Source organism: Pyrgilauda ruficollis, unplaced genomic scaffold (assembly GCF_017590135.1).
Source record: "Pyrgilauda ruficollis isolate IOZ18807 unplaced genomic scaffold, ASM1759013v1 scaffold24, whole genome shotgun sequence".
Lineage (NCBI taxonomy): Eukaryota > Metazoa > Chordata > Aves > Passeriformes > Passeridae > Pyrgilauda > Pyrgilauda ruficollis.
The window spans coordinates 2,148,573-2,173,800 of NW_024523648.1; the positions used below are offsets into that span (position 1 = coordinate 2,148,573).

The following is a 25,228-nucleotide window of genomic DNA, read 5'->3' on the forward strand; positions in this document are numbered from 1 at the left end:
CTCTTACAGCATTACAGTACTTGATTCTAATTGTATGCAAACATTGATAATTGTAATGGATAACTGCTCTAATCTGAGAGTTCATACCATTTATACTGTTTATACCATTTGTATGTATGCACCTTTCAGTACTATCAGAAGGCTGAACAGAAATTGCACAATAGATGTTAATGAACTCCTGAGAGCAACTTTTGTAAACTAATAGTCCTTATTTACATATTAGTACAAAAAAAAAAAAAAAAAAAAAAAAAAAGAGAGACATAAGAGGGTTATGTACAGGAAATAAATTATTCAGAATTTGAAAAAAGACATGGCACAAAATATGATGTATTTGGTGCAGAGAATTCACTAGGGACATCTGAAGAGGCACTCAGTGTGGTCATGGTGGCATGGAAAGTGAATGAAGGTTACCTCAATCTATTGAATAGCTAAGAGACTGAAAAAGAAGTTCGAATGTAGGAGTTAGTCCAATTGGTGTGGGATGGAGAGCCCACATATTTTAATAATATAGAAATAAAGACACATCTAATCATAGATGCCATGTTGGAAGGAGAGTGTGTGGTGGTTAAAATTCTACTGTTGGCTAGGTAGGACTTTCATTTCCCCATCACAGAAAAAGGAAAAAAAAGTACTTTCAATTTAATTATTTAAATTAATTTTAAATTTTTTGTCTTGAATTTGAACATGAATTTGGACATGTCCTTTGACAGACTAGCTCTTTCTTAAAACACACATAAGGAGAAGAAACAAGAGAAAGCCAAATTTTAGGGACAAGAAGATGAGAAATTTAAGCCCTGAGCTTCACCCAGTGATAGAAGCACTTGTATGTGATGTCACCCCTTTCCGTGGTGCTGCAATTCAGCAACTTGCAACGTGGTTCACTATCAACCCTTCACATACATGGTTCTCTGAATCCACTCCTTGTGTGAAGTATTTATGAAGAACCTTAGCGTGGCCATGTGTTATCACAAAAATGAATAAGCATATCAGTATCTACACATTAAACTTTTGCATAATAAAGTCTTTTATCACATGCTAAATGAAGCAGATAGAGCATTCATAAATTATGTGTCACTTGCCTGCTTTTTATTAATAATTACTGTTTCATTGTAACTGTTCCTCATCTACAGCACAAACATGCCAAATGAAGTTTATTTGATTTATTAATGAAGTCTTTCTAATTTGATTTTAGTTCTAATTTTTCATTTAAGTGAACTTTTCACTGCTTTTATTAATAAATTCAGGCAGTAAAAATAATCAACAATAGAAATTCTTTAACAGTATTACACTATATCTTTATTATACCTTAATCACTTAAAAAAGGTACCTGCAAAAAAAACATTGCAACCACAAATGCATTTACAATGAATAACTGAATCACATTGTTTTGACTGCATTTTCATGATGATGTTTTTTTGTAAGACAGAAATTGCCAACACATGGAATCTTAGTAAAAATACAAGTTTATCTACAAAGTGTGAAAAATTTTGAAAAGGATGAAGAAAAACCTGTAAATTAAGATGAGGATAAAACTTTTGAACTTTATTTTCCTATTTTCTCTTCATCAATGGGTTTACAACCTTTTTTTTTACAGCTTTTTCTTCTGAAATGCTTAGAAGACTGTTATTCATACACAGGGTTTCTGATATAAAAACCTTCTATAATAGAAAGGTAATTTCATCTGATAAAACAGCATATTTGGATAACTTGTTAAAAAATAATTCAAGAATATATTTATTTACAGGCAAAACTGTGTGGATATGGTGTCCATGAATTCATGTCGTCACGTTGCAATATCTTGTGTTGGGATGGTTATTCAATTCCATAGATCCATTTAGAGTTGGTGTTTAAATATTATGTGACCTGACATCTAAATCTGTTTCTTTGAGGATGCTGATTCCTTCAGACATGTTCCAAACATGCTTAAGAAACACTGACAGCAATGTCAACAGTACAGGGAAATTGAAAAGTATAATTGCTTATTCAGTACAAAAAAAAATCAATTTTTTTTGGGTGTTATTTATTAAAACTTAAGCATGTTGTGAGCATGTGTGCTGGTTTTGGCTGGGGTAGAATTAACTTTTTTCACAGTGCGTGGTATGAGGCTGTGTTTTGGTAGAAATGTTTTTGGTTTTGCTGACCAGGGCTTACACAGGGCCAAGGCTTTTTCTAGTTTTCATACTGATTCACTGGAGAGGGAAGTTAGGGATGCATGGAAGGCTGGGAGGAAACACAGTCAGGACAGATGACTCCTACTGATCAAAGGAACATTTCAGACTATATGACTTCAAGCTTAGTATATAAAGTGGGGGAAAGCAGTGAAGTAATTTCTTGTTTTGTTTTACTTGTATGGGCAGAGTTTGCTTTCCCTATCAAACTGTGTTTGTCTTATCCCAAGAGTTTTCCAGCTTTTTCACTTCTGGTTTCCTCCCTGATGCTGCTGGTGGGGGAGTGAGCGAGTGGCTGCATGGGGCTTGGTTGCTGGCTGTGGTAAAACTGTGGCAGTGTGTGTGAGACCTTGGATCCTGTGAGGGTCTTCAGTGCTCTCTGTGTCCTGGAGCTTGGTTTTTCCACAGTAAGCATGAAGCATCTCAAAAGGTTTTGACTATTTTACACTTTGTCACTTTAATCAACCTTTAAAGGTTTTGACTATTTTACTCTTTGTAGATATGTGAACGTATCAGACCAAAAAGGAAGGTATCTAATGAGTATTCCATTTATAGCCCTAAATTTTTCTTAAACCAGTTTTCATGTAGCTAGGTCCTTCTTCATGGTTCAAAAACCAGAATAGCATGTTGTATATAGAGAAATATATTATTTCTTTGTTCTCTACACATTCAGTATCAATTTAAGTTCTTCTGTTTCATCAGGATATTGAAGGATAGTCAAACAATTGTCTCTCTTTATAACAAAAAAAGGTGATATGTCTTCTGAGGTCCAGATTTCAAACTTCCCATCCTCATAACATGTCCACATGCTTGTTCCCTATTTGGCTATCTCAGTATCTCAATATGATATATCTCTTAAAAAGAAGGGTTTTTTTTGGTTTTTTTTTTTTTTTTTTTTTTGCTTAAAAATAAATTTAGACAAAAAAAAAACCCAAAAAACCAGTGTTGGCACTCTATGTGTTATGGTAGGTAGAGGAAAAGTACGTTCACTTTCATTAAAGATATAGGAAGCAAAAGACAACCATGTACTTAGAGCTCTAAATTTGTCATGCACTGCAGGGTTGAGTCAGAAGAAATATCTTGCACTCTGGACAACTGATGAGCAAATATAGCCCAGAATGGGCTGCTCTCCCCAGCACCATTGTTGAGGAGCTCATCACCAGGGTAGGAGGGGTTCAGGGACAAATATTCTGTTCTCACGTGCTGAGAGGCACACCTGACTCTAGTAATGCACCTGACAGGCAGCTCCACTTCAAGGACATGACCTGCCATTGGTCTGAGGAGTGGAAATGTTCCAGTCAAGTCTAGCAGCACAAATTCTTTCAAGTTGAAAGGAAGGTGCCGAAGTTTTATGACTGAACTCAAACATTATTGGCTATGGTGGTTTCACTGGTGTCCCTGCAAAGGAGTGAAATGGTGATTAAGAAATGGGTGGTTTGAACCTCTTAAATATGTAATAAGTAATAAGACAACTGTAATAAGTCAAACAAAAAATAAATAAAACTCCTACACAAATAATAAAAAAATAAATTCTCTGTTTTTGAGATCCCAAAAAATTCCAATAATCTTCATGTTCTACATAATTTTGTGGGAATGGGAAATGTCAGGGGATATTGCAAAAATATTTTTTAGAGTTTGAGCTGATTTACGTTCTTGTTGTTTGAATCCCACCTGTGTATATTTTTGATTTTAGACTGTTTCTTATGTTGCTTCCTTTTGTTCTTGAAGAGAAACAAGAGGGAAATGAAAAGCAATCTATTTTTTAAAGGATCAGGGTCTTAGCAGCCAGGTCTGATATTTGGGGATGTGTGAGAGTAGAATGTTAATGATGACTCAAACTACTGGCCATTTGCAAAAACAGCAGAGTACACAGATATCAGCAGAGTGTACAAGCTGGGTCTTTGACAAGAAAAAGGAAAAGGCTGAAAATCCTGTGAGGTGGGATAGTGCTTTTATTGTGCCAAAATCCTTGCACAAGTGACTCAGCCCTGAAAACTGCTCTCCAGGGAAGTACCAGGACACCTGTAGACCTGAAGGTATTCTCCTTTCTGTTGGGCCATAATTGACTCACTCAACCATGCTGACGTAAGAGGCAGCTGTACTGTACTAGAAGGTGTCATAAAACACCAAAGACTCTTCACTTGGTGAGAAGAAAAATACAATTAGAAACTCTAGTGGAATTCACTAGGTGACACGGAATTAAAAGGGTAGAGGGAGTGAGAAGAGAAATTACACTAATGTGCCAAATCTGATATTAATACTTCTGTTTTGTCATCTAAAACCTGATATAAATACACTGCATTGCACTTTTTTTTTTTTTTTTGTACATCAATATTATTGCCCTATACTAAAAGCAAATCCATTTCTATCTTTCCTCTAGTCACACAGTTTCACAGAGTCATAGGTGAGTCTCACATGGCTTTAGTCTTGTGAAAGTTATGGAGATATGCTCTTAACAGCAAGTGAAAAAAGGGTTGTTTCTCTCATGGGTGATTCATCCCACCCCTCAGATTTTATTTTAGATTAGGTGAACTCATCAGTAGTTACCAGTCTCTTTCTTTGACTACAAACTTATCATTAAATGCCTTAGACTGGACACCTGACAAAACAGAGATAAAGTGAGACAAATCACATTCAGTGCCTTTTGAATGATACAGTTCTGTATTCACTCTGAGCTTTAGCTTTTCTTCTATATAGTCACATGTCTTCACTGTGACCCATTGGGAAATCAGAAATACAGCCGGAGAGCCTGCTCACAGTTTGTTTTGCAGATTTATTCTCAGAAAGACTATAAAGTAACAGAAATATATAATACAGATGGATTTTTTTATTAATTCCTCTACAAATTAAAGCAGCTCTAGATGCAGAAGTTAGTCCATTTGCAGGAATCATAAACAACAGAATTTAATTTCTTTATGTCAGTGCTGCTCAACATTCCTGAAAGAGCAACTGTACCAGTGGGATTCACAAGGCTTTTACTGAAGTGAGGTCTGACTTATCAGAAAGAAGCTTAATGTATCCCACTGCTTTCAAAAATATCAGAGAATATGCCATAGTGTTGACTGTCAGAATGCAATAGTTTGAATTGAGCACCTCAGATGCTGCTTTAAAAGCTGGTTAAATTTAAAGGTGCATATAATTTCTTGTCACTTCAGGTATTCCTTGCTACAGCAAAGAAAAGAGTAAGAATATATACTAATTCAACCATAGCACTTAGGGCTAGAATGGGGACTGTGAGGTGATTATCCTTGCTCCTAGGCAGGATGAACTATTACAGTGTCTCTCTTGACACATGTTTATAAAAGCTTCCTAAGAGTTATGAAAATTCTGTGTGCTCTAATAATCTCCCAATTATTAACCATTTTTACATAGTATTTAACATTTAACCAAAACCCTGAAGTATTTATTTTTTTTGTTTTGACAGTTGGAGCTAAGCAGAGAATCTAATCCCATTTTTATTTCTGCAGTGAGAGGAGTGTGCGCATTTTCTTCTTTTTGTCCTCACACATCAGAATTTCAGTCAGCAGCCAGAATCACATTTATGGAAGTAATACACCATGCAGATAACAAGAGTTGGAGCCTACTCTGCAGGAAAAAAAATATTATTATATATGAATATTTGTTCCACATGGAGAATTCCTAGTATTTATATATGATGTTATACTTTTTTGCAATGTAAAGGCAGAATTATTAAGCCCATGGATGCTGTTTCCAAGAACATTTAGTGGTTAAAAAGATTGAGTTGGTTTCTGTTCTGTCACGAGTGAGTGGAAGATGCAGGCAATGGAACAAATGTTTCATAGAATCTTGTGGAAAGCTGAGACAGGAGATGTGGGAATGGTGAAACTTTTTCTGGTGTAATATCAGGCTCTGCACTTCCCTTCCTGAGCTTAGATACTCATCTCATGGGATAGTAGTGAGTATTTTTTTTTCTGTGACAAAGAAAGAACAGTTGCATTATCTAATATCTGTTCCAATATAAAAGAAATTAAACATATGAAGAAGCCTTTGGATGCATTAAAAGAGCAAAACTAATTAGTTTTGGTAAGGAGCTGGTTTTCTGTCAGACACAATGATGTGATATGGGGCCTTCTGCTTTCCTTTCTTTTACCAGTGAGAGTATAACAGAAAGTATTTCCCAGTGAAATTGAGTTAGAGAATAGAATTCATTGCATTTTTTTGTGTAATCCCACATATTTCTAAGTTTTAAAATTAGCTGTTACTGTTTTGTTTTTGTCAGTTTTCAGATTAAGACAAGTATGAACACAATATTATTATTGGACCTTTGATTGTTACAGATAAGATGATTTTTTAGCTAAACCATCATTATCATAGTATATAACTAATAATATAGATTATTATTTTTTATTTTTATCATATGTTATTGAGATGTGTGCCAAACTCCATGCAAATATGTTGCAAATGATAGTTACCAACAACAACAATTAATGGAGGAACCAGACTAGAGGAGTTCAAGAGCACCCTGCTTGGGTGTCTTGTTTGGCATGAGCTGGGCTCTGACAGATTCATGAAGCAAATAATTCCCAGTCTTCACACACATGAGGAAGCTCATCTCCATAAACACTTTTGGGGCCATATCTGGTGGGTGAGCTAATTACTTTCCTGTGAGGTGACAGCAGTTCAGTCCCCTCGAAGAGCCAACTTTCCAGCACATCACAGATGCAAGCCTCCATTGTCTGATATCCCGTGTGTGATCATCAGTTTTCCAAAGAGCACTGGGATCACACTGCACAGAGGCATTTTTCTTTCCCAGAGGAACTAGCAATCAAAATTTAGGGTGATGTTTATCCATCTACTGATGACAGACATCTTGATTTATTTGGGTGCTTGCCAGAGAACAGAGAAGGAGGGAAGAGAATGCTAATTTTTTAGTGGGTCAGCAGATTCAGATGCAGAGCTTGCAGATTTATGCTGGCTAGGCCAGTTGATTTGATCAGGGAATGATATCCATCAAAGCTATTATAAAAAAAAAAAAAATTGAACAAAAGCAGACAAAGCCTGCTTGTGACTTACAAGGGACAAGGGAAATGGCTTGAATTCCTGTTTTGAACATTAGCACTGGACATCCAAAGATAACCCTTCAGAAATACTTGCAAAATTTTGAATGTTACTGCCCTAGAGAGGAACAGAAAATGCTTGAGTGTAATAAAATCTAACTTTGTAGCAGTGACCTTATGGTTTCTTGGTTTCCATTACCTCCAAATACCCAGAGCCTTGTGTCCCTTGTGCCTTGACTTTGCTCTCATCTTTTTTCACTGTTCTCCTGCTTCTTATTTCTTGTTGGGGTGAACAACTACTTGCAGATCTGATCTCTCAGAGAGAGAGGGAAGGAGTGGAAGAAGGTCCTTCTCAGGAAGGAGAGATTCCACTAGCATGCTTGCACTCGCATTTGTGTCCTGAATCTCTCACTATTTATGTGTGGGATTTTCCACTCAATAGCTTTTCTCTGGGCATTTTTTTCATAAGTTAAAAATTGGTTTCATAAACCAGTTCCTAGTTTGGCTATTTTAGAAGGCTTTCTATTAAGACAAAGTTAGTTTTCAAACTTTTAAATAATTTAAGTCAGTTAATTTTAATATAAAACCCTTAATTTTTAATGTGCAAATATGTGCACATTTAATATTATCTGAGTTGTTGTCCTAGCTAAACATCTCAGTACTCCAAAATTAAAAATATTTATAGCTTTTCCAGTTCTTCATCTCCTGGAGAATAGCAGTGACGGGGCTTATTTGAATCTGTGTCTCTTGAAGGTTTTCCCAGTAGGAAAAATCTGATTTTCAAAATTAAATATAATAATGATTAGCATAGATTCATCAATGCACTACATTGAAGTGATTTATTTAGATCTCTGCCTCATGTGAGCCTTCACAGTTGGCAAAATCAAATTTCAAGAGTCACATATAACAGTAAATTGGCATAGATTCATCAAGGTTGATGGGAGAACAGTAACATAAACTATTACTCTAGTTGTGTTTGTGGGAAGAAAAGACAGGTCTCCATCACTGGAAACTGAAACTTATTATAATTACAGACAGCATGGGAAAAAGAGAGTACTTAATCTACAAAACTTCCTTTAGTTTGGCTGAAACAGATTTTAAAGAACTGCACTCTATTCCAGCTTGGGTTATTATACTCCATATAAAAGGCCACAGGTTAAAATATAAGAGCCTATTTCAGCTTTAAATTCCAGGAATTTACAAATGTGTGCTGAGGGAGTATGCTTAGGTCTCTGCAAGTCCATAGGAGTCCAGGTGCCTTGCTGCATCCACACACACAGACATTTCTTCTCATCAGTCTGTATGCTTTTTTTTTTGGCAATTACTGTCAAAGTGCTGATAGCCAACTAGAGTGTAGCTCTACTAAATGTATTTTTCAAGTGATACCTGTTTGAGCCATCAATAGTTAAGAAGTCAGACACAGTGTGAAAAGCATTCATTGCTGGCATCTTGGAAGATAGCACCTCTGTCATGTATTTCTGGATTTAATTATTGTTTGCTATCTTTAAAATCAACCTTTAAATTGTGTAAAATTATTGGAAAAGGTCTTTCTTTGATCTCATTAAAAGTATCAAACAATTTAATTTGAATAATTTTCTGTCACTTAAAAGTTTTGGTTAAGACAATTATATGACCAAAATAAAAGAAGGGTCTGATCTAAAAATGGATACCAGAATTTTCTTAAACTGAGAGTTCCATTACAAGTTTTAAGTCCTCAGGTCCATCCTACAGCTAAGTTCTTTGCATCTTAGCTGACGATATTATTTATACAGCATATCAGTATTAGAGAAAAAGTGTTAGAGAATGACTTTAACACTCTAACATATGTATTTATCTAAAGAAAAGCAGAGAATTACATATTTTTGGAAGAAAAAAAATGACAATGATTGCATGTGATAAAAGACCCCTTCATAGCAGAGGTCTCAATATGAAGGGTGATAGCTGTCAAATGGGATCATAGCCAAACTTGTTAACTGCTCTATTTCTGTGGTTTTTTAGGGAATTTGTCAACTACGTTGCAGAAATCCTTTTTACTGTAGTCTGCCAATCACTCCCGTCCATGACACAGCTGCCCACAAACAGATAAATCTGTAAAATATCCCCATGAATATGTGAATTTGTCTCCCATACCTGGATTAATTCTGAAGTATTCTTGCCCTTGATTATATTAACTTGTCATTTTCACTAATTGTAATCCATGGAAACTGTAGGACGTCAACAACATTCCTATCAGCTGAAAATGCTAAACTATTTTTCCTTTAAATCATTAACTTTTGAGCAAATTAGAGTCATGCTGCAGGCTTTAATTTCTGGAAGCTGAAGCACCCAGATGTTTCATTTTCATGACATTTAGCATTTAATAACCTCACTGTTACTGGTACTAATTTTCTAAATGCCTTTTCGGCTTTTGTTTTGAAAATAAACACATGACAAAATGCTTTGGTACTTCAATTTTCTCTCCTAGTCTTTGGGGAAGATTCCAAAATAATTAGCTAAATGATCAATCAGTTAAAAAAAAGTGAATTTGGAGCTGGATCCAAATGTCCCTATTACATCTGCCCAGAGGCAATAAATCACTTGGCAAGGCATCAATAGAAAAAAACACTCTTGACAATAAACTAAAAAGGAGGATGATCTGTATGATTTAACAGTAAGGGGTTTAAAATCTTAGAAAAATGGGTATTTTAGTTTTTATCATCGACTATTTAAAATATTTTTTGTGAATTTAAAAGAGCTCCTAAAGTTATGTGACTCATCACTCCAGTTCCTTGTTCCAGTTTACTAATTTGATTTATCAGAGAACGTGTCATCATTCCAGTTGAAATGTAGGTATGGTAGTGTACCTATGTAATCACTTAAATGTGTAAAACAGCAAAACACTGTATGGACTTGCATACTCAAAAAAAAGCCTTCAAGCAGTAGTGATTTATTTAGATTTTCTCAAGGCAGAGTTATACACACTCACATCAAAGCAAAGGTGACTCAGCTGTTTTGGGGAAGGCTGGCTGCATGATTTTATCAAGAAAATGCAGATTAGAGAGGTGCATGGAAGGCTCTCATCCAGTTGTCTTCATGTTGTCTTTTCTTCACTGAAACACTTCTTCTAAGCCTTAATTTATCAGTGTGATACTCAAGACTTCTCCTTTTCATTGTTTCTTCTCTGAAGGAAAAGAAACTCCACAGGAGTTGGGTTGCATGATAAATTTGCATTATATCTTTGTCATTCAGCTGGAAAGTATGCCTGGAGTATAATGGTAGCAGCTTTATTTTCCCATTTCTTTGGCAGATTCAAAACCAAGTAGACCTCCATTTTGTAATACCTCTCTTTGGAATTAAAAAAGCAGGTGAATTAAATGTTTCTGTTACTCTTTACCATAACTAACATTTTTTAGTTTGGTGATTCAGTTTCAAAAAAGATTTTTCTTCTAGGTGGAGTTTAACATGGGATTAATAGAAGAACAAATTATTTCCTGAGCAAGATTTAGCACAAAAAATGAAAAAAAAATTAGAATTATGAAAGCAAATATCAAACTTAACAGGAAGAAACTTCTTATTACCTCTGCTACTACCCAAATTCAGCAGTTTGCAGATTCAACCACCAGCCATACTATCTATTACAATTTTATTGGTGACTGAGACAAACCCCAAAGGCTTAAACATGGGCATGCTTATTACCATTTGGTATTCTGAAAGGAAATTAATAGAACATTTCAGGTAAAATCAAATCTGGGAAGAAGTTTGCCTGTTGGCAGAGTATCCTTTAGAATTTGAGAATGATAGAATGGTTAGGATTGAAAGAGACCTTAAAGATAATCTGGTTCCAACCCTCCTTCCATGGGCAGGGACACCTTCCACTAGACCAGGTATCTTAAAGTCCTGCCCAACCTGGCCTTGAACACCTCCAGGGATGGAGAGTCCACAACCCAGAATGATAGAATGGTTAGGGTTGGAAGAGACCTTAAAGATAATCTGGTTCCAACCCTCCTTCCATGGGCAGGGACACCTTCCACTAGACCAGGTATCTTAAAGTCCTGCCCAACCTGGCCTTGAACACCTCCAGGGATGGAGAGTCCACAACCTCTCTGGGCAACCTGTTCCAGAGCCTCACCACCCTCACAGTAAAAACTTTCTCTCTAATATCCAAACTAAACCCAACCTCCTTCAGCTTAAAGCCATTCTCTCTGTCACTACATGCTGTTGTGAAATGTCCTTCTTTAGCTCTCTTGCAGGCTCCCTGTAGGTACTGGAAGACTGTTATTAGGTATCTCCGAAGCCTTCTCTTCTCCAGGCTGAACTGCCCCATCTCTCTCAGCCTATCTTCATAGGAGATGTGCTCCAGCCCTGTGCTCAACTTAATGACTCCCTTCTGGACTTGCTCCAACATGTCAACATCTTTCTTGTGCTCGGGTTCCCAGTCCTGAACACAGTACTCCAGCTGGGGTCTCACCAGAGCAGAGTACAGGGAGAGAATCACCTCCTTTGATGTGCTGGCCACGCTGCTTTTGCTGCAGCCCAGGATACAGACGGCTTTTTTTACTTCTAGCACACACTGCTGAGTCATGTCAAGTCTTTCATCCACCAGCAATCCTAAGTCCTTCTCCCCAGCGCTAGCCTCTTTCCATTCTCTGCCCAGCCTAAAGTTGTTTTTGGGACTGCCCCAAACCAGGTGCAGGACCTCACACTTGGCGTTGTTGAACTTCATCAGGATGACCTGGGCCCACCTCTCAAGCCTGACAAGATCCCTCTGGGTGTTATTCCTTCCCTCCAGTGTGTTGACCGCATCACACATCTGGGTGTCATCAGTGAACTCACTGAGGGTGCACTGAAACCCACTGTCCATGTCACCAATAAAGATGTTAAAAAGCACCAGCCCAAACACTGACCCCTGGGGAACACCACTTGGCACTGCTTTCCATTTGGACATTGCACCACTGACTTCAACACTTTGAGCATGATCATTCAGCCAATTCTTTATCCACCCAGTGGCCCACTCATCAGATCCACGTCTCTCCATTTTAGAGACATAGATGTCATGTGGGACAGTGCCTTGGTTCAAGTCCAAGGAGATGATGCCTGTTGCCCTTCCCTCATCCACCACTGCCGTAACCCTGTGGTAGAAGGACAGGAAATTTGTCAGGCATGATTTGACTTTAGTGATGCCATGCTGGCTGTTACCAATCATCTCATTATTTAACTTGTGCCTTAGCAGAGTTTCCAGGAGGAGCCGCTCCATGATCTTGCCAGACCCTGGGGTGAGACTGACTGACCTGTCGTACCCTGCTTCTTCCTTATCTCCCTTTTTAAAAATGGGTATTATATTTCCCCTTTTCCAGTCAGTGGGAACTCCACCAGATTGCCATGACTTCTCAAATATGTTGGGTAGTGGCATAGCCACTTCCTCAGCCAGTTCTTTCAGTACCCATGGTTGTATCTTGTCAGGTCCCATGGACTTGTGCACCTTCAGGCTCCTTAAACGATTTTGAGCTCGGATTTTTCCTGCAATGGGTGGAGAAGAAAAATGGCACAACTTAGGTTATTCTTAATACAGAGCAAGAATCAAGCCAAAGGGAACACAGGGGCCATTATTTGAGCAAGAACATATTTTTCCCTTTGAGAACAAGCAACTCAGCCAAAGAAAAAGACTCAAAGTTGTAAAGAAATTTTATCTAGTGAGTGTTGGTAAAAGAGCTGTGTAATAAAAGTTGTATCTGGAAAGTGCAATTTTTACAATACTTTTCCCAAAGGAAGCATTACTGAATGAATTGCTAGGTTTTTAGACCAGCCAAAATAAAATGTATTCTAAAACTTTGACTAATCTCTATCATAATAAAAGACAAAACTGAAAACTGAAGAAAACTCTGCTTCAGTATGAGAAGTATTTACAACAATAACGATCCCAGTTCTTGAGATGTGAGGACTTCAGAACAAATGGTTGTGTGGAGTATATATCACAAATGACATGCATACACAAAAATCCGTAAATCAAGAGAAACCCCACAAAATGTTATGTCATTTCAATGTTTAATCAAATTTCTAAGAATTCAGCATTGGGAGGAGTACTCTGTTTTGCCCATAGGTGAATAATATGACTCCTTATGTATTTGGCTAACTGGGAATTTCTGGAGAACTTCATTCAGGATAAATGGATTGTATTCAAGCTAGAGATCTAGTGACCTTTTCAGGTGTATAAATAATACATATTTCATACTTTCAATTGTCTTTGTATTTGTTCCTTCTGGAGAACTAAAAGGTGGCAGAAATATCACCTTCTTTAAGATGAATATTTAGCAAATACTACTTTTGTGTGTGGTTCCTGCCTAGGAACCCTTATAAAGCATTTTTCATTTCCTTTTATTTTGTCAATTACCAGCCCCTCACATCTTCACTTTCAACACTACTATTCATATAGTACTTTTAATTTTTTTCTTGGCTTCCAAAATCTTCAATCCCTGGAAAGAAGTGCTGCCAATGGTGTGCAGTTGAGGGCAGTCAGATGCTGACTGTTTTAAGTTCAAAGCAGCTTAAATGACCAGTGGGAGACCAGTGTTCTCCCTAAGGGGATAAGTCTCTCATTTCTTACTATACTGAGAGGTGGAAGAAAAGTTTTAAGATAGGAAAGGGAAAAGTGTTTCAGCTGCTCTCCTGAGTGCCTGTGTCCTAGCAGATAAAGACCTCTCTAAAACTGTGCTTACTGCACTTCTATTTTGTTGTCCTAGAGTTTTTATCATGGAGAATTTGGCATCTAAACAAGACTACAGTAAGCAGTCAGTTGCTGTGTATAAAAAAAACTAGCTGTGAATTTCTAGAGTTGGGGATTGGTGGGATAAATTTTTGTGGCAATGTACAATTTACATATGTTCTGTCTTGTGTTCTAAGTGGCGACCCCCAGCCTGGGATAAATAGCATTTTGTTGATTTTCAGTAGGACATGTATAGGATCTGTGTAAGAACAAGCTGTGGTGGGTCAGCCTTGGTTAACAGCCAAACCTCCACCCAGCTTCTCACTCCTGCCCTCACTCAGGGAGAGAAAATAGGAAGAACAAGAAAGAATGAGGAAGCTCATGGGTTGAGCTAAGGACTGGCAGATTGTTTACTAATTACTCTTGTGAACAAGGAAGACTCAGGGAAAATAAGCTCACGAAAATGTATGGTTTCATGATGTGGATAGTGGGAAACAGAAAGGCAAACATTAAATTAACATCTTTCCTTCTTCCTCCTTTCTCAAGCTTAAAATCACTCCTTCACACCAGTCTCTATCAGTAATGGCTGGCCCACGGTGGTTCCTCTTCACTGCTTTGTCCTTCTCAGACTTTCAGCCTGCTCTGGCATGGATGTTTCACAGGCTGTAGTGAAATATCTGCCCTGGTGTAGAGCAGCTTCTCTTCCTCCTCATCTTCTGCTCTTGGTGCTCCACCTTCTGCTTCTCACTCTTTTTGTTCCTCCTCTCTTTCTCTGTGGCACTTCCAAACCTTCCTTACAAATGCTTTCCCGGAGGCACCACCATCAGCCTCAGCTGTGCCCTGAGCTCAGTGCCCTGGAGCCGTCTGGAACTGGTCATGTCCAGCCCAGGGCTGCTCCTCACAGAGGTCACCCTGCAGCCTCCACCAGCACCTGGGCACCTGTAGTGCTGTGCTCCAGAACAGTTAATCACTAAAGAAGACCTAAGTTTTCTTAGCCAGAATTTCTGAGCACCCCCACACTCACTGGTGCAATAGAAATGAGCCACTGAGAAAAGCTCCATTTTGTTGGAAGGTTTTAAAATGGACAAAATTGGACTCCGGCTGTGACATAGGTAGAAGTGAAACTGAACAGGGACTGAGGGCTGGGGATGGGGTCTGAGGACTGCACCAGCAAGAGCCAGCAGCTCTGGGTCAGGCAGCACTGTAAAACTTCTCACCGGTCTTGCTGGAAATTGACCACTCCTGTTGACTTCACCAGGATTTTAGCACCTCAGAAAAAATTGCTCAGGCAAACTGCTGAGTGACACACCTCACGTGGGATGGTCCACCAAACTCTGCAGGGCAAAGGACTCTTGAACCCCAGTGCAGAGCTGAACAACTGCAGCTGTATCACCTCCAGGCTGCAGTCTGCTTCCCACACCAGACCATCTGCCTTAACCATTGCTGATAGAGGTAAGCCATAGTTCCTGTGGGGTGTGTGAGTTGGGAATCTCACCATTTGTTGCACTCAGTTTCTTAGTGGACATTTTCGTAATTGTCTGAACTATAAACTTGTCATTGGAGATCACAGCTTTTTCTGTACTGGTTGTGCAGTTGTATTATATATAAATAAGCACTTTGATGAACATAAATTATTTGGTGTAGATGAAGTCCTACCTTGAATGACTGCAACAACAATTTAGATTTCTGTATGTCAGAGTGAAATCAATAAAATGTGTAAAAAACCTGGCTAAGTATTGCTAAAATCCCATTGGGAGTAAATACAATGCTGGATTAGTAATTTTTCCAGCCTAATTGCATCTTTATAATCAGAAGGTTTCTAAAGCTTGCATACGTAAACTCTTGTCCTGCACTTTTGAATTTACAGAACAACATATCACAGCCACAGAAGCAGGGTTTATATTTTTTATTTTCCAAAATGTATAACAATCAGCGTAAGTTTGTGCAATATTTCAGGCTACTTTGAGTAAAACCATGCAAACCAGGAATTTTTTAAAGTTTCCAGGTGAATTTAAGAGAAAAATGCTTGCCCCTCTGAGAGTGGACCTGTTTTTTCTGTTTTTCCAGGCATGATTTTGATTAGGAAACAAAATTAAATTATTGATTTTACTTCACTTATGCAATTATATTTACTGTTTATATTTCCAAAGCTTTCAGATATCTAACATTGAAACATTCTTAATTGAAACATTATGGAAATGAGATCCAGAACAAATTCTTGTTATCTCCCATCTCAGATGGGAAGGAAGGATTCAAGCTAATTATAATGAAAAAAAATTCTAAAAGAAGATGAAAAAAAATAAAGGCTTATAGTATAAATTTTTTTGTCCTGATTATTTGCATTAAGTAAAATCTTGAATTAACTGATTTTTCAGAAAGTTAAAACCTCATTTTTAAGACAGTTTTCACAGTAAAAACCTAGGGCAATAACATCCATCATAATATACAAAATCACAAATTGGGAAGGAAAAAGTTGCTGGAAATATAAAAAGAGACACCAAAAGAAAATTGAAGATCATAATTCTACCATTAAAGATTCTCTGTTGGCAGTGCTATCTCCAGAGCAGATTTCACGGGGGTCTCTGGAGACATTCACCATGAACACTCATATCTGTGGTGTGATTCTATGTGGGAATAGCTACTTATAGAGCAGGACCTGTTCCTGCCTCTTTCTGGTCACCACTGCCTAAACTGCTTGTTGCAATGACAGTTTTTGCAGCACATGACCTGTGCAATATCAGAGCACATTAAGACCAAGGATCCAGTTCACATAAGGCCATGACCAGTAATCAGAGAATACCAACTGGACCCAGAAGTGTAACAGCAAAGCTTTCTGAATTGCAGTAATCTGTCAAAGAATCAGTTGTCCAAAACTCACATGAGTCAACTATTTGATTAAAGTAAGATGGATGGGCAGGGAGAGTGTAAGAGGAAGGAGGCCAATGCTATCTTGGTCTATACTAAAAATAAAAAACTGATATACAATTTTTGGCATGTTCAGACTTTACAAGTAGTGGGTTTGCACAAAGAGGATCATGTTGCTTCAGCAGGCAACTACATAACTAAGGTCACTGCTGTATATTTTCCAGATTAAATGCAAAAAATATAATAAGGAAATGCAAACAAATAGCAGCTTGCAAAGATGCATTATTTACATTGCCAGACAGACTGGTGAGATGCCAGTTTTCATTCATGCAGCTTTAAATGGATCGAATGCCATCCTGTCTCTCTTTTAGGGCAACAAATTATTTATTTCTTCATAAATGTACAAAAGAAGGTTGAGGACAAGCACATCTACTTTCAGTTCTACTGTAAGCCATTTACAGTGAGGAAGTTCTTTCATTTCATCCAGTAAAATGAGATACCTAGATTATTTCATGTGTTTATGTTTCATTTTTTTTCTGATTCTTTGTTTGTTTGGGTTTAGCTTTGCTTTTTGTTTTTGTTCATTGATCTGAGATAGCATCAAATTCACATATTAACTGCAAATTTGGGTTGCTTTAGTTTCGTGAATGGCATCTCACATCCTAGCTTTTCATCTGGCTTAATCTAATAGCAAATTGTTGGCTGGTATATTGTCTACTTACATGGCTTTTGCTGCAAAACAATCTGATTTAGCCACAGAAGAAAAGTGGAAGCACTATAATTACTTCATTTGTTTCTTCGGACCTTCACATCGGTAAAACAGTGGTTTTTCTAACCTTTGCCATGTGGTTTCACTTTCTCTTTTCACTTAGGGCCTTAGGAAGAGAAGAGCTTGTGTTTCACCAACAGGCAGGGCAAACAGTCCATTTAAGTTTCAGATTAAATAGAAATATTCATCATTACCATGACTTGTGGAGTCAACTTACTGATAGTGATATTGAGCTGCTCCAAGTAAGTGTGAGCTTCAGGCTACACTGGTCAATGAGACATAAAAATAGCACCAGTCACAGAGCACATTTTCATGACTTAGTGAGGCATTTTCCTGTCAGCAATTTGATTGAACATTAAGAAGAAATGGTTTAGGATTGCAGCTAGTCTTGCAATCTTGTTGATATAAGAGCTACATTCAACCTTTCATTCCTTAGATAAGATTAAATGGAAAACAGACTCACTTCAATGCTGAGCATGTAGGTAAAGAAAAACAAGAGCGAAAGAGGCATGAAAACACACGCACATGCTCACACACACAGTCACATCAATGCCTTGTTAGCATTGCAGCCTTTCCATGAGAAACTGGGCACTTTTACATTTCTATCTTTGTTAAACACGGTTCGTTACTGCTTGTTCTGCCGCTGCCCCATGGAAGCATTTCCAGGTACATGCGTGCAAGTGGATCGCGTTCCTGCAATGACAAGTACCACTGTAGCTACTGTGGACCTCAGCAGAAAAGATAAAGTGCAAAATGTCAGTGATCACAGGACTCAGTCTCTCTACTGCCCCGGTTTCCTTGTCTTTCTCTTGGAAGTCTTTGAGTGAGTCTTTTCTTCCTTGTTAGAAGGGGCATTAATAGGAAATTGCAGCCCAAATCCATTAGGTCCATTTAGGAAGACACATTGAAAGTAGCGGACAGGAGCTAGGAAAACAAGGAAGAGATGATTAATGTTTATGGTTTCCAAATTGGGGCCATGAGTCTATTCCATATTCTTCGAAAACATCTGCATGATTTCATTCCCATTAAGTCAGTATAACATCACAAATCTCTAGTGTGATCACAAGCCAGGTTTCACATATCAACAAGATTTTAGCTAAAAAGCTCAATGAGAGTTCTTTTAGCAGAAGATGAGAAATCAGGGACAATTTCACATTTAAATACATATTTTTTCTCAGAGTTATAGTCCTACTTCTCCCAGAATACTTGTATTTTGGGATAGTAGAAAGTAAGGCCCCAAAGCTCACGCATATATTTTCTGGTTTTATATTTCACAGTGACCTTCACATATATTGAAGAGTTCCAGAAAGACTCATATTTAATTCATATCTAACTCATATCTATTTTATTAGACTTCAGGTAAATTATCTTTTATTGTGACTAAAGGGATCATAAATGACTGTACTTATTTTCTGACCTTTCACAATCATGGATGTGACTTTTCTCTCTTTTAATTTTTGAGTACTATGTATGTAGTCGTACTTTCCATCATGTTTTAAAAGCTCTCAAGAACACATGCTTCAGCACAGATGGAATTGATATAATTTGCTTGAAAAGTTGAGTTTTGCACTGTGAGATTAACATGACAAGATTTTAAAAGATAAGTATTTATCAGTTGGTGTTTGGGAAGATGACTGGGAGAATGTTGGCATCAGAAACAAGTTAGTTTTCATTCAGTTGATTGTCTGATGACTTTTTCTTTCCCTTGCTGTTCATCACATTTAAATAAAAAAAAAAAAAAAAGAAAAAATAGTTTTCCCTGTGACAGTTCTAAACTGAGATGGATTCTAGGGCTCTCTGCATTATAAACTGGGGTGCAGGCTTTATTTATTAACTTCCAAGTCCCATTAAATGGTGGAAAACAGAGCAGTGGGTCAGAAATGCTGGTGTATTCCATCCAGTTGTATTATCCTCTGTAGTTTTCTTGCCTAACTCATGCAAAGGTTAAGTCTTTTTTTGTCTAAAAACACACTTTAAAATAAAATTGGAAATTGGATCCTTCTAGATCTAATGACTTACTGTTTTTTTTACTGAGTCTTAGAGAGGATTTTTTCCCCCCCACAAATTCTCAGTGTTTCTGTTTTTCTGTGAGATGAATCTCAGCTTTTTTTAGAAAACAGAGATAAAGCAACTCCCCTGATTAGAGTTCACAGCCCAAATGTGTCAGACCAAGGTTCTCCTGTGAGGCTTGACAAGCCGTGGACTGGGTGAATGTGCTAAGTCCTCCACCACTGACCTTTCTATGAACACACTTGGGCAGAAACAGAAAGTTTGTTAGACATAATTTCAACAAATAGACTTATTCCATTCTTGAGCTAAGGTAACTTTCATAAGTAAAATTAACTAAAAACAATGCATTGCCACAAAAACCACTGTGATTAAAATAGGTATTGTCCTACCAAAATACTTAGTCAGATATGTTTCAATCAGATCTTTTAAAAAAATCCCATAAACACAAAATCCCCTAAAATTTAATCACAGTGGATGCAAGATTGACAAAGACAAATTTCTTAAAGGAAGAAAAATGTCAATTACAAATTCACCTTTGACTGTTAAAAGGAAACTATTTCTGTGTATTTCTTTTACAGATATAAAAATGAAAATTAAAAAACTCAATTACAATCTCCTTCATGAAGACTGCAAGTAGGGCACTATGCACTTTCTAGCCCAAATAAATACAAATAAATATTTTACTTGTGGGTAAAAAAATTATTATCCCCCCCATGTTTTACATGCTATCAGATGCAAAAATGTACCTCTTTTTTCTTCACCTGTATTTGCAAAGTTCTGTAAAAGAGTAACATGCACAGCTACATACTTGCAAGTATTTTAAACATGGTTAGGTTATTTACGTATTGCAATTATAGCATGCCTGACACCATAGTGTTTTCCAGAAGTGTTACCTGATCATTATTCTAAAACTACTAGTAGAACTAGATGCTGCAGTCTTTTATTTGAAAACTTCATGTATAACCTCTTGTCAAAAGCCACTAAATTCATGAAGGGGAAAAGAAAGGGCAAACTTTAAGATTTTTGCAACTCAGCCAGCAGATACAAAATAATTATGTGGCCCACAATTCTAAATTGGAAATAAAAGAGATAGAAATTAATTATTTTGAAAAATATTATCTAGGAATTATGTTTACTTCGAATGTGTAATGCTAAATGTCACTATATAATTTTTTATTTGGAATGTTAATGCTTTGTTGCATTATTTCTATCTGCAGTGTTTGTGAAGTGATACCAGTTTTTTGGCTGGTATGTTCTCATGTTGATTTCAACTTGGTGAAGTGATATTCAAATGTTTATATAGCCTACTACTTATCATCTATCTTTAGAAAACATCAGAAAAACATTGCATAAAGAGGAACCTCAGGAGAAATAGGGATAGTAGTAATGAATTTTGTTAAATTTTCCTGCTAATTGTTTTCATAAGACTAACATAATTTGTTTTTAATTTGTGAAACTTTCAGTGCTGAAATTGGCTGCAGGTTATATCTATCTATATCTAATCTAATCTATATCTATCTATCTATCTATATCTATATCTATATCTATGTATATCTATATCTATATCTATTTATCTATCTATCTATATCTATATCTAATTTTTTTTTGCATAGATCACCAAATACCCTCAAAAGGTATATATAAATAAAATAAAACCAAAACTCTCCAAAACCCTCACCCAAGAACAGGGTGTTTTGTTTATTTCTCTGCCAGAAGAGTGAAAGCAAGATAGAATAAAAATGCAAATGGGACAGGAATAAGAACAAGGAACCAAAAAAGGCAGGATATGTAAAACAGGTTTTAAGGTAAGGAGGAAAAAACCATCATTCTTCCAGGATGTGTTGGTTTTGGCTGGGGTAGGTTTTGTTCCTATAGTAGGTAATACAGGACATTGTTTTGGATTCCTTCTGGAAACAGTGTTGATAATTCAGGAATGGTTTAGTTCTTGCTGAGCAGGACTAATTCAGTCAAGGCCTTTCTGCCTTTCACCCCATCCCACCCGTGTGGGGACGGTGTATGCACAGTGGAGAGGGGACACAGCTGGGACAGCTGACCCCAACTGACCACAGGGATAATCCATATCATATGGCATCGTGCTCAGCAGATACAGCTGGGGGAAGAAAGAAGGGGAGGACATTTGCAGTGACGGCATTTGTTTTCCCAAGCAATAGTCACCCATGATGGAGCTCTATCTTCTTACAGATGGTTGAATGCCCGCCTGGCTATGGAAAGGAGTGAATGAATTCCTTGCTTTGCTTTGCTTGAGCATGTGGCTTTTTGTTTTATCTATTAAACTATCTTTATCTCAATCCATGATATTGGAAAAAAGTTTTTCCAACAATCTACAAATATGAAAAAGTTTGTTTTTATGATTTTAAACTAGATTTTCCTTGGAATTTATCTGAAATATTTCATTCTGAAAAGTCCCCATTTTCTTCATTCTTTTGAGGGTTAGACAAACTAAAGGCACAATGCTTAATGAATGTATCCTAATACTAAGGCAACGTTTACACCTGATTTAAAACTTAAGCAGATTCACTTGGCAAAAGATTGAACTATTTTGATGTGTTGTAGAATATGTGTGTGATCTAGTGGCTACATTTATAGGAGTGCAAGATTTGATAAGCAAGGTGTCAGGCTTCCAAATGTAGGTAGAGAAAGATGTAATTTTCAGCTTTTGGAAATAGTCAAACTATTTAAAAATTCTTTTTTCCCATACTATCTTTTTAGATTTTGTCTTATTAATTCTCCCAGTGCAAAACTATTCACTTATAAAAGTAAATTTCCTCATCATTCCACGATGGAATGGATCTTTTATATTTTAGCTAGTTAAACAATCAGAGGTTTGAAATAGACATACTGCAAATTTCCATATTTTCTGGTATCTAATATTTCTTTTATGGCTGATGAATTTCATACTTTTTTAAAACTGAATTGTCTGTCTCTATCATATTCTAACTTTTTAGGTAAAATAAAGTCAGCTGTCCATATAGTCAATCTATACAGGATGAAATAATTTCAGTATTACACTTTTTATTATGGCTTCTTTACAATTTCTGTTTCATGTTGCCCTACCTTAGGCTGTTTTTTCTAGCAAACCTCAGCTGCAAAACATGCAGATAAGAAATTCATTCAAAAAATAACAACATCTTTGCTACTGTGTCTGCAACAGTGTTATGATACAAAACATAGTCAAGAGAACAATTTGAATTTTGGCATGCAAATAAGAACATAAATACATCCCACACTGCCTTTGCAATTCCTACATTCAATATGAATGCAGAATGTGTCTTTTAAACTGAAGAGGGTGCTCACTTTGAATGTATTGTCTCATATCTTCAGAGCAAATGTTACCAAAAAGAAAAAAAGATGAACAGTAGGAGAAAAATGTGGTTTAACAGTAGACATATTAAATAGACATTGTTATCAGTTTAAGCAGAAACTAAAAAAAAAAGCCTTATATTTGGGCTATACTTTTGCTTAGGATGTAGTTTATGAGAATTAATATAATTGCTTAAATTCCCCTTATGAGTGCTACTGAGGAAACAAAAAAATCAGTGCTGGAAAAGTGTCATAATGCTTTTTTAAGACATTAGAACTGAAGCTCTTATATGAGGACATCTGGTACCTGAGATGAATTAATTTCTAAAAGGCTGGCAGAAGGAATATTCAGGAACTTTCTCAAAAAAAAAAAAAAAAAAAAAAAAAAAAAAAAGAAGAAAAGTATTCCTTTAAGTAATTTTTGCCAGGAGAGAAATCAATCAGAACGAGAACAACCAAGATGAGTTCCAGAAAGAAAAGAAACAAACAGAACCCCCTGGATTCAAAGATTGTGTGAAGTTGTTTAGGGCTTATACTCCTTTCTTATTGGTCATGCTATACAGTAATACTGCCGTCATTCTCAGAAATTACAATGTTTAATGGGAAGAAGGATGGGAAAAAGAAGAGGAGAAAACATTTATATGTCCATTGCAAATACACAAGAAATACCACTACAACTTTAAGTCAGTTCTATATTTCTAAAAACATCCTCTTCAAATGACATTTTTCTAGCATTGCATAGACAGGAAAAATAAAGCAATTATACCATGAGGACACTTCTTTTGTGTCTTATTTTGTGCCTTGAATAACAAAAGGAAATGAAGAATATTTGGAAAGTAGCTCCCAAAGCTACTTTCAAAGTGTCTGTGATGCAATGCAATTAATTGCATATCTTTGCAAAGACTGTCCAAGTTTTCATATCCATTTTATCAAGGGGTCTGTCAGATAATGAGTTATTTAATGAAAAAGGGCTAAAGATGTTTGAGGAGCAGAATTAAATGCTAGCAATAACGTTGTTATTATAGCAATGAGAATTCAGATTCACCTTAACAGCTCTTTTTTAGGCATTTGGGGGACTTCTCCAGCAAGGTCTGGAGAAGGTAAAATAGATTTATTCTATAGGAGTTAATACGCCTTTTCTCACAAATAATGCTCAACAGTGAGAAAAAAACACCCAGAAGATTGCTTCATATGAGTGTCTGTGCACCCAAATTTTGCTGAACACACAAAAGAAATCAGCCTTTACCAGTGTTTCAATGTGGAAAATAATATTACCAGTACAAAGTCAGTAGTACATGTCTCTAACAACACTTTCTTAGTATAACATATGATGAAAATGTATCTAATCAATAGCACTAGAGGGGCACCCTCATTATAGTTAATGTCATTAGAGGGGAAAATATCACCACAGTAAAAATATATATAAATTAAAGGAACAGAACAAGTTATGATCTGTCACTTGTCAAAGTCAGTGCTCTTTTCGAAACATAACAACAAAGTTCAATGAATGTGATCTTTATTCTAAGAAAACCAATTTTGTAATAGAAGGTGAAATGTATTATTTCTGTCTTTTAGCTTGAGTGTGATAGATTACATCTAACAACCATTTAAGAAAAAAATTCATTTAAGGAAAAGGCTCTCGTCTTTTCTAGTAAGAAGGCTAAATGGATAAATAAGCTGTATATTTATGGAATATTGTTACATTCCATGTTATGGTCACTGCACACAAACCACGTAATTCTCCCGTAAATGTGTGGATATCTCCAAAGTGACATTCCCCCAAGAGTCATTAAAAAAATTCTTTTTGTTAGACAGTAAAACCATGCAAGATGTAACAGTGCAACACATACGTGGTAATGCAGACATTTCCAACAAAGCATAGCAATAATCAGAGCACACAGGCTTTACAATTTTGCTAGCATTGAGTTTTCAAAGGAGTCCAGTACTGGCATGATTTGTTTTTTTACTGAAACTTAGGAGCAAATGGATGAATCATTCAAAAAATTATATATAAGAGGTGCCAGAAGTTACTGAATTTTTTCACAGTGCAATAGTAATAGTAATAATACAGTGGTTTTGATGGGCAGCAAAATCAAATTGGATTCTCTTGCTCAATAAACACTGACAGTGTCATGGTAGGACACACTGTGTGCTGGACATGACATTTAGATGTGTTGACATGACATTGTCTCTGTCAACTTATTCTTATGTCCAGTACATTCAACTAATATAATTTCAACATATCACAAGAAAATACTTGTTTTAAAATTACTGTCATTCACACTTAAAGATTGGTTTAAATTTTATATACAAACACATTTATGCACACAAAAAAGGATAAAACCAAAGAAGGAAAAAACAATCAGGGATCTTACATTAATAAGAATGGATACCAAGT

At 36.5% G+C, this 25,228-nt stretch overlaps 1 protein-coding gene across 3 annotated transcripts in view; it reads right to left on the reverse strand.

Annotated features, from left to right (window-relative positions):
• Positions 1-11,115: 11,115 nt before the first annotated feature.
• The window catches only part of TRDN (triadin), a 222,549-nt gene continuing 208,436 nt past the window's right edge, over positions 11,116-25,228 (reverse strand). For all 3 annotated transcript variants that reach the window (XM_041469826.1, XM_041469828.1, XM_041469827.1), the window contains one exon: positions 11,116-12,682. In XM_041469826.1, the coding sequence (XP_041325760.1) occupies positions 11,196-12,682 (1,487 nt within the window). In that variant the 3' untranslated portion in view covers positions 11,116-11,195. The remainder of the gene's footprint in view (positions 12,683-25,228) is intronic.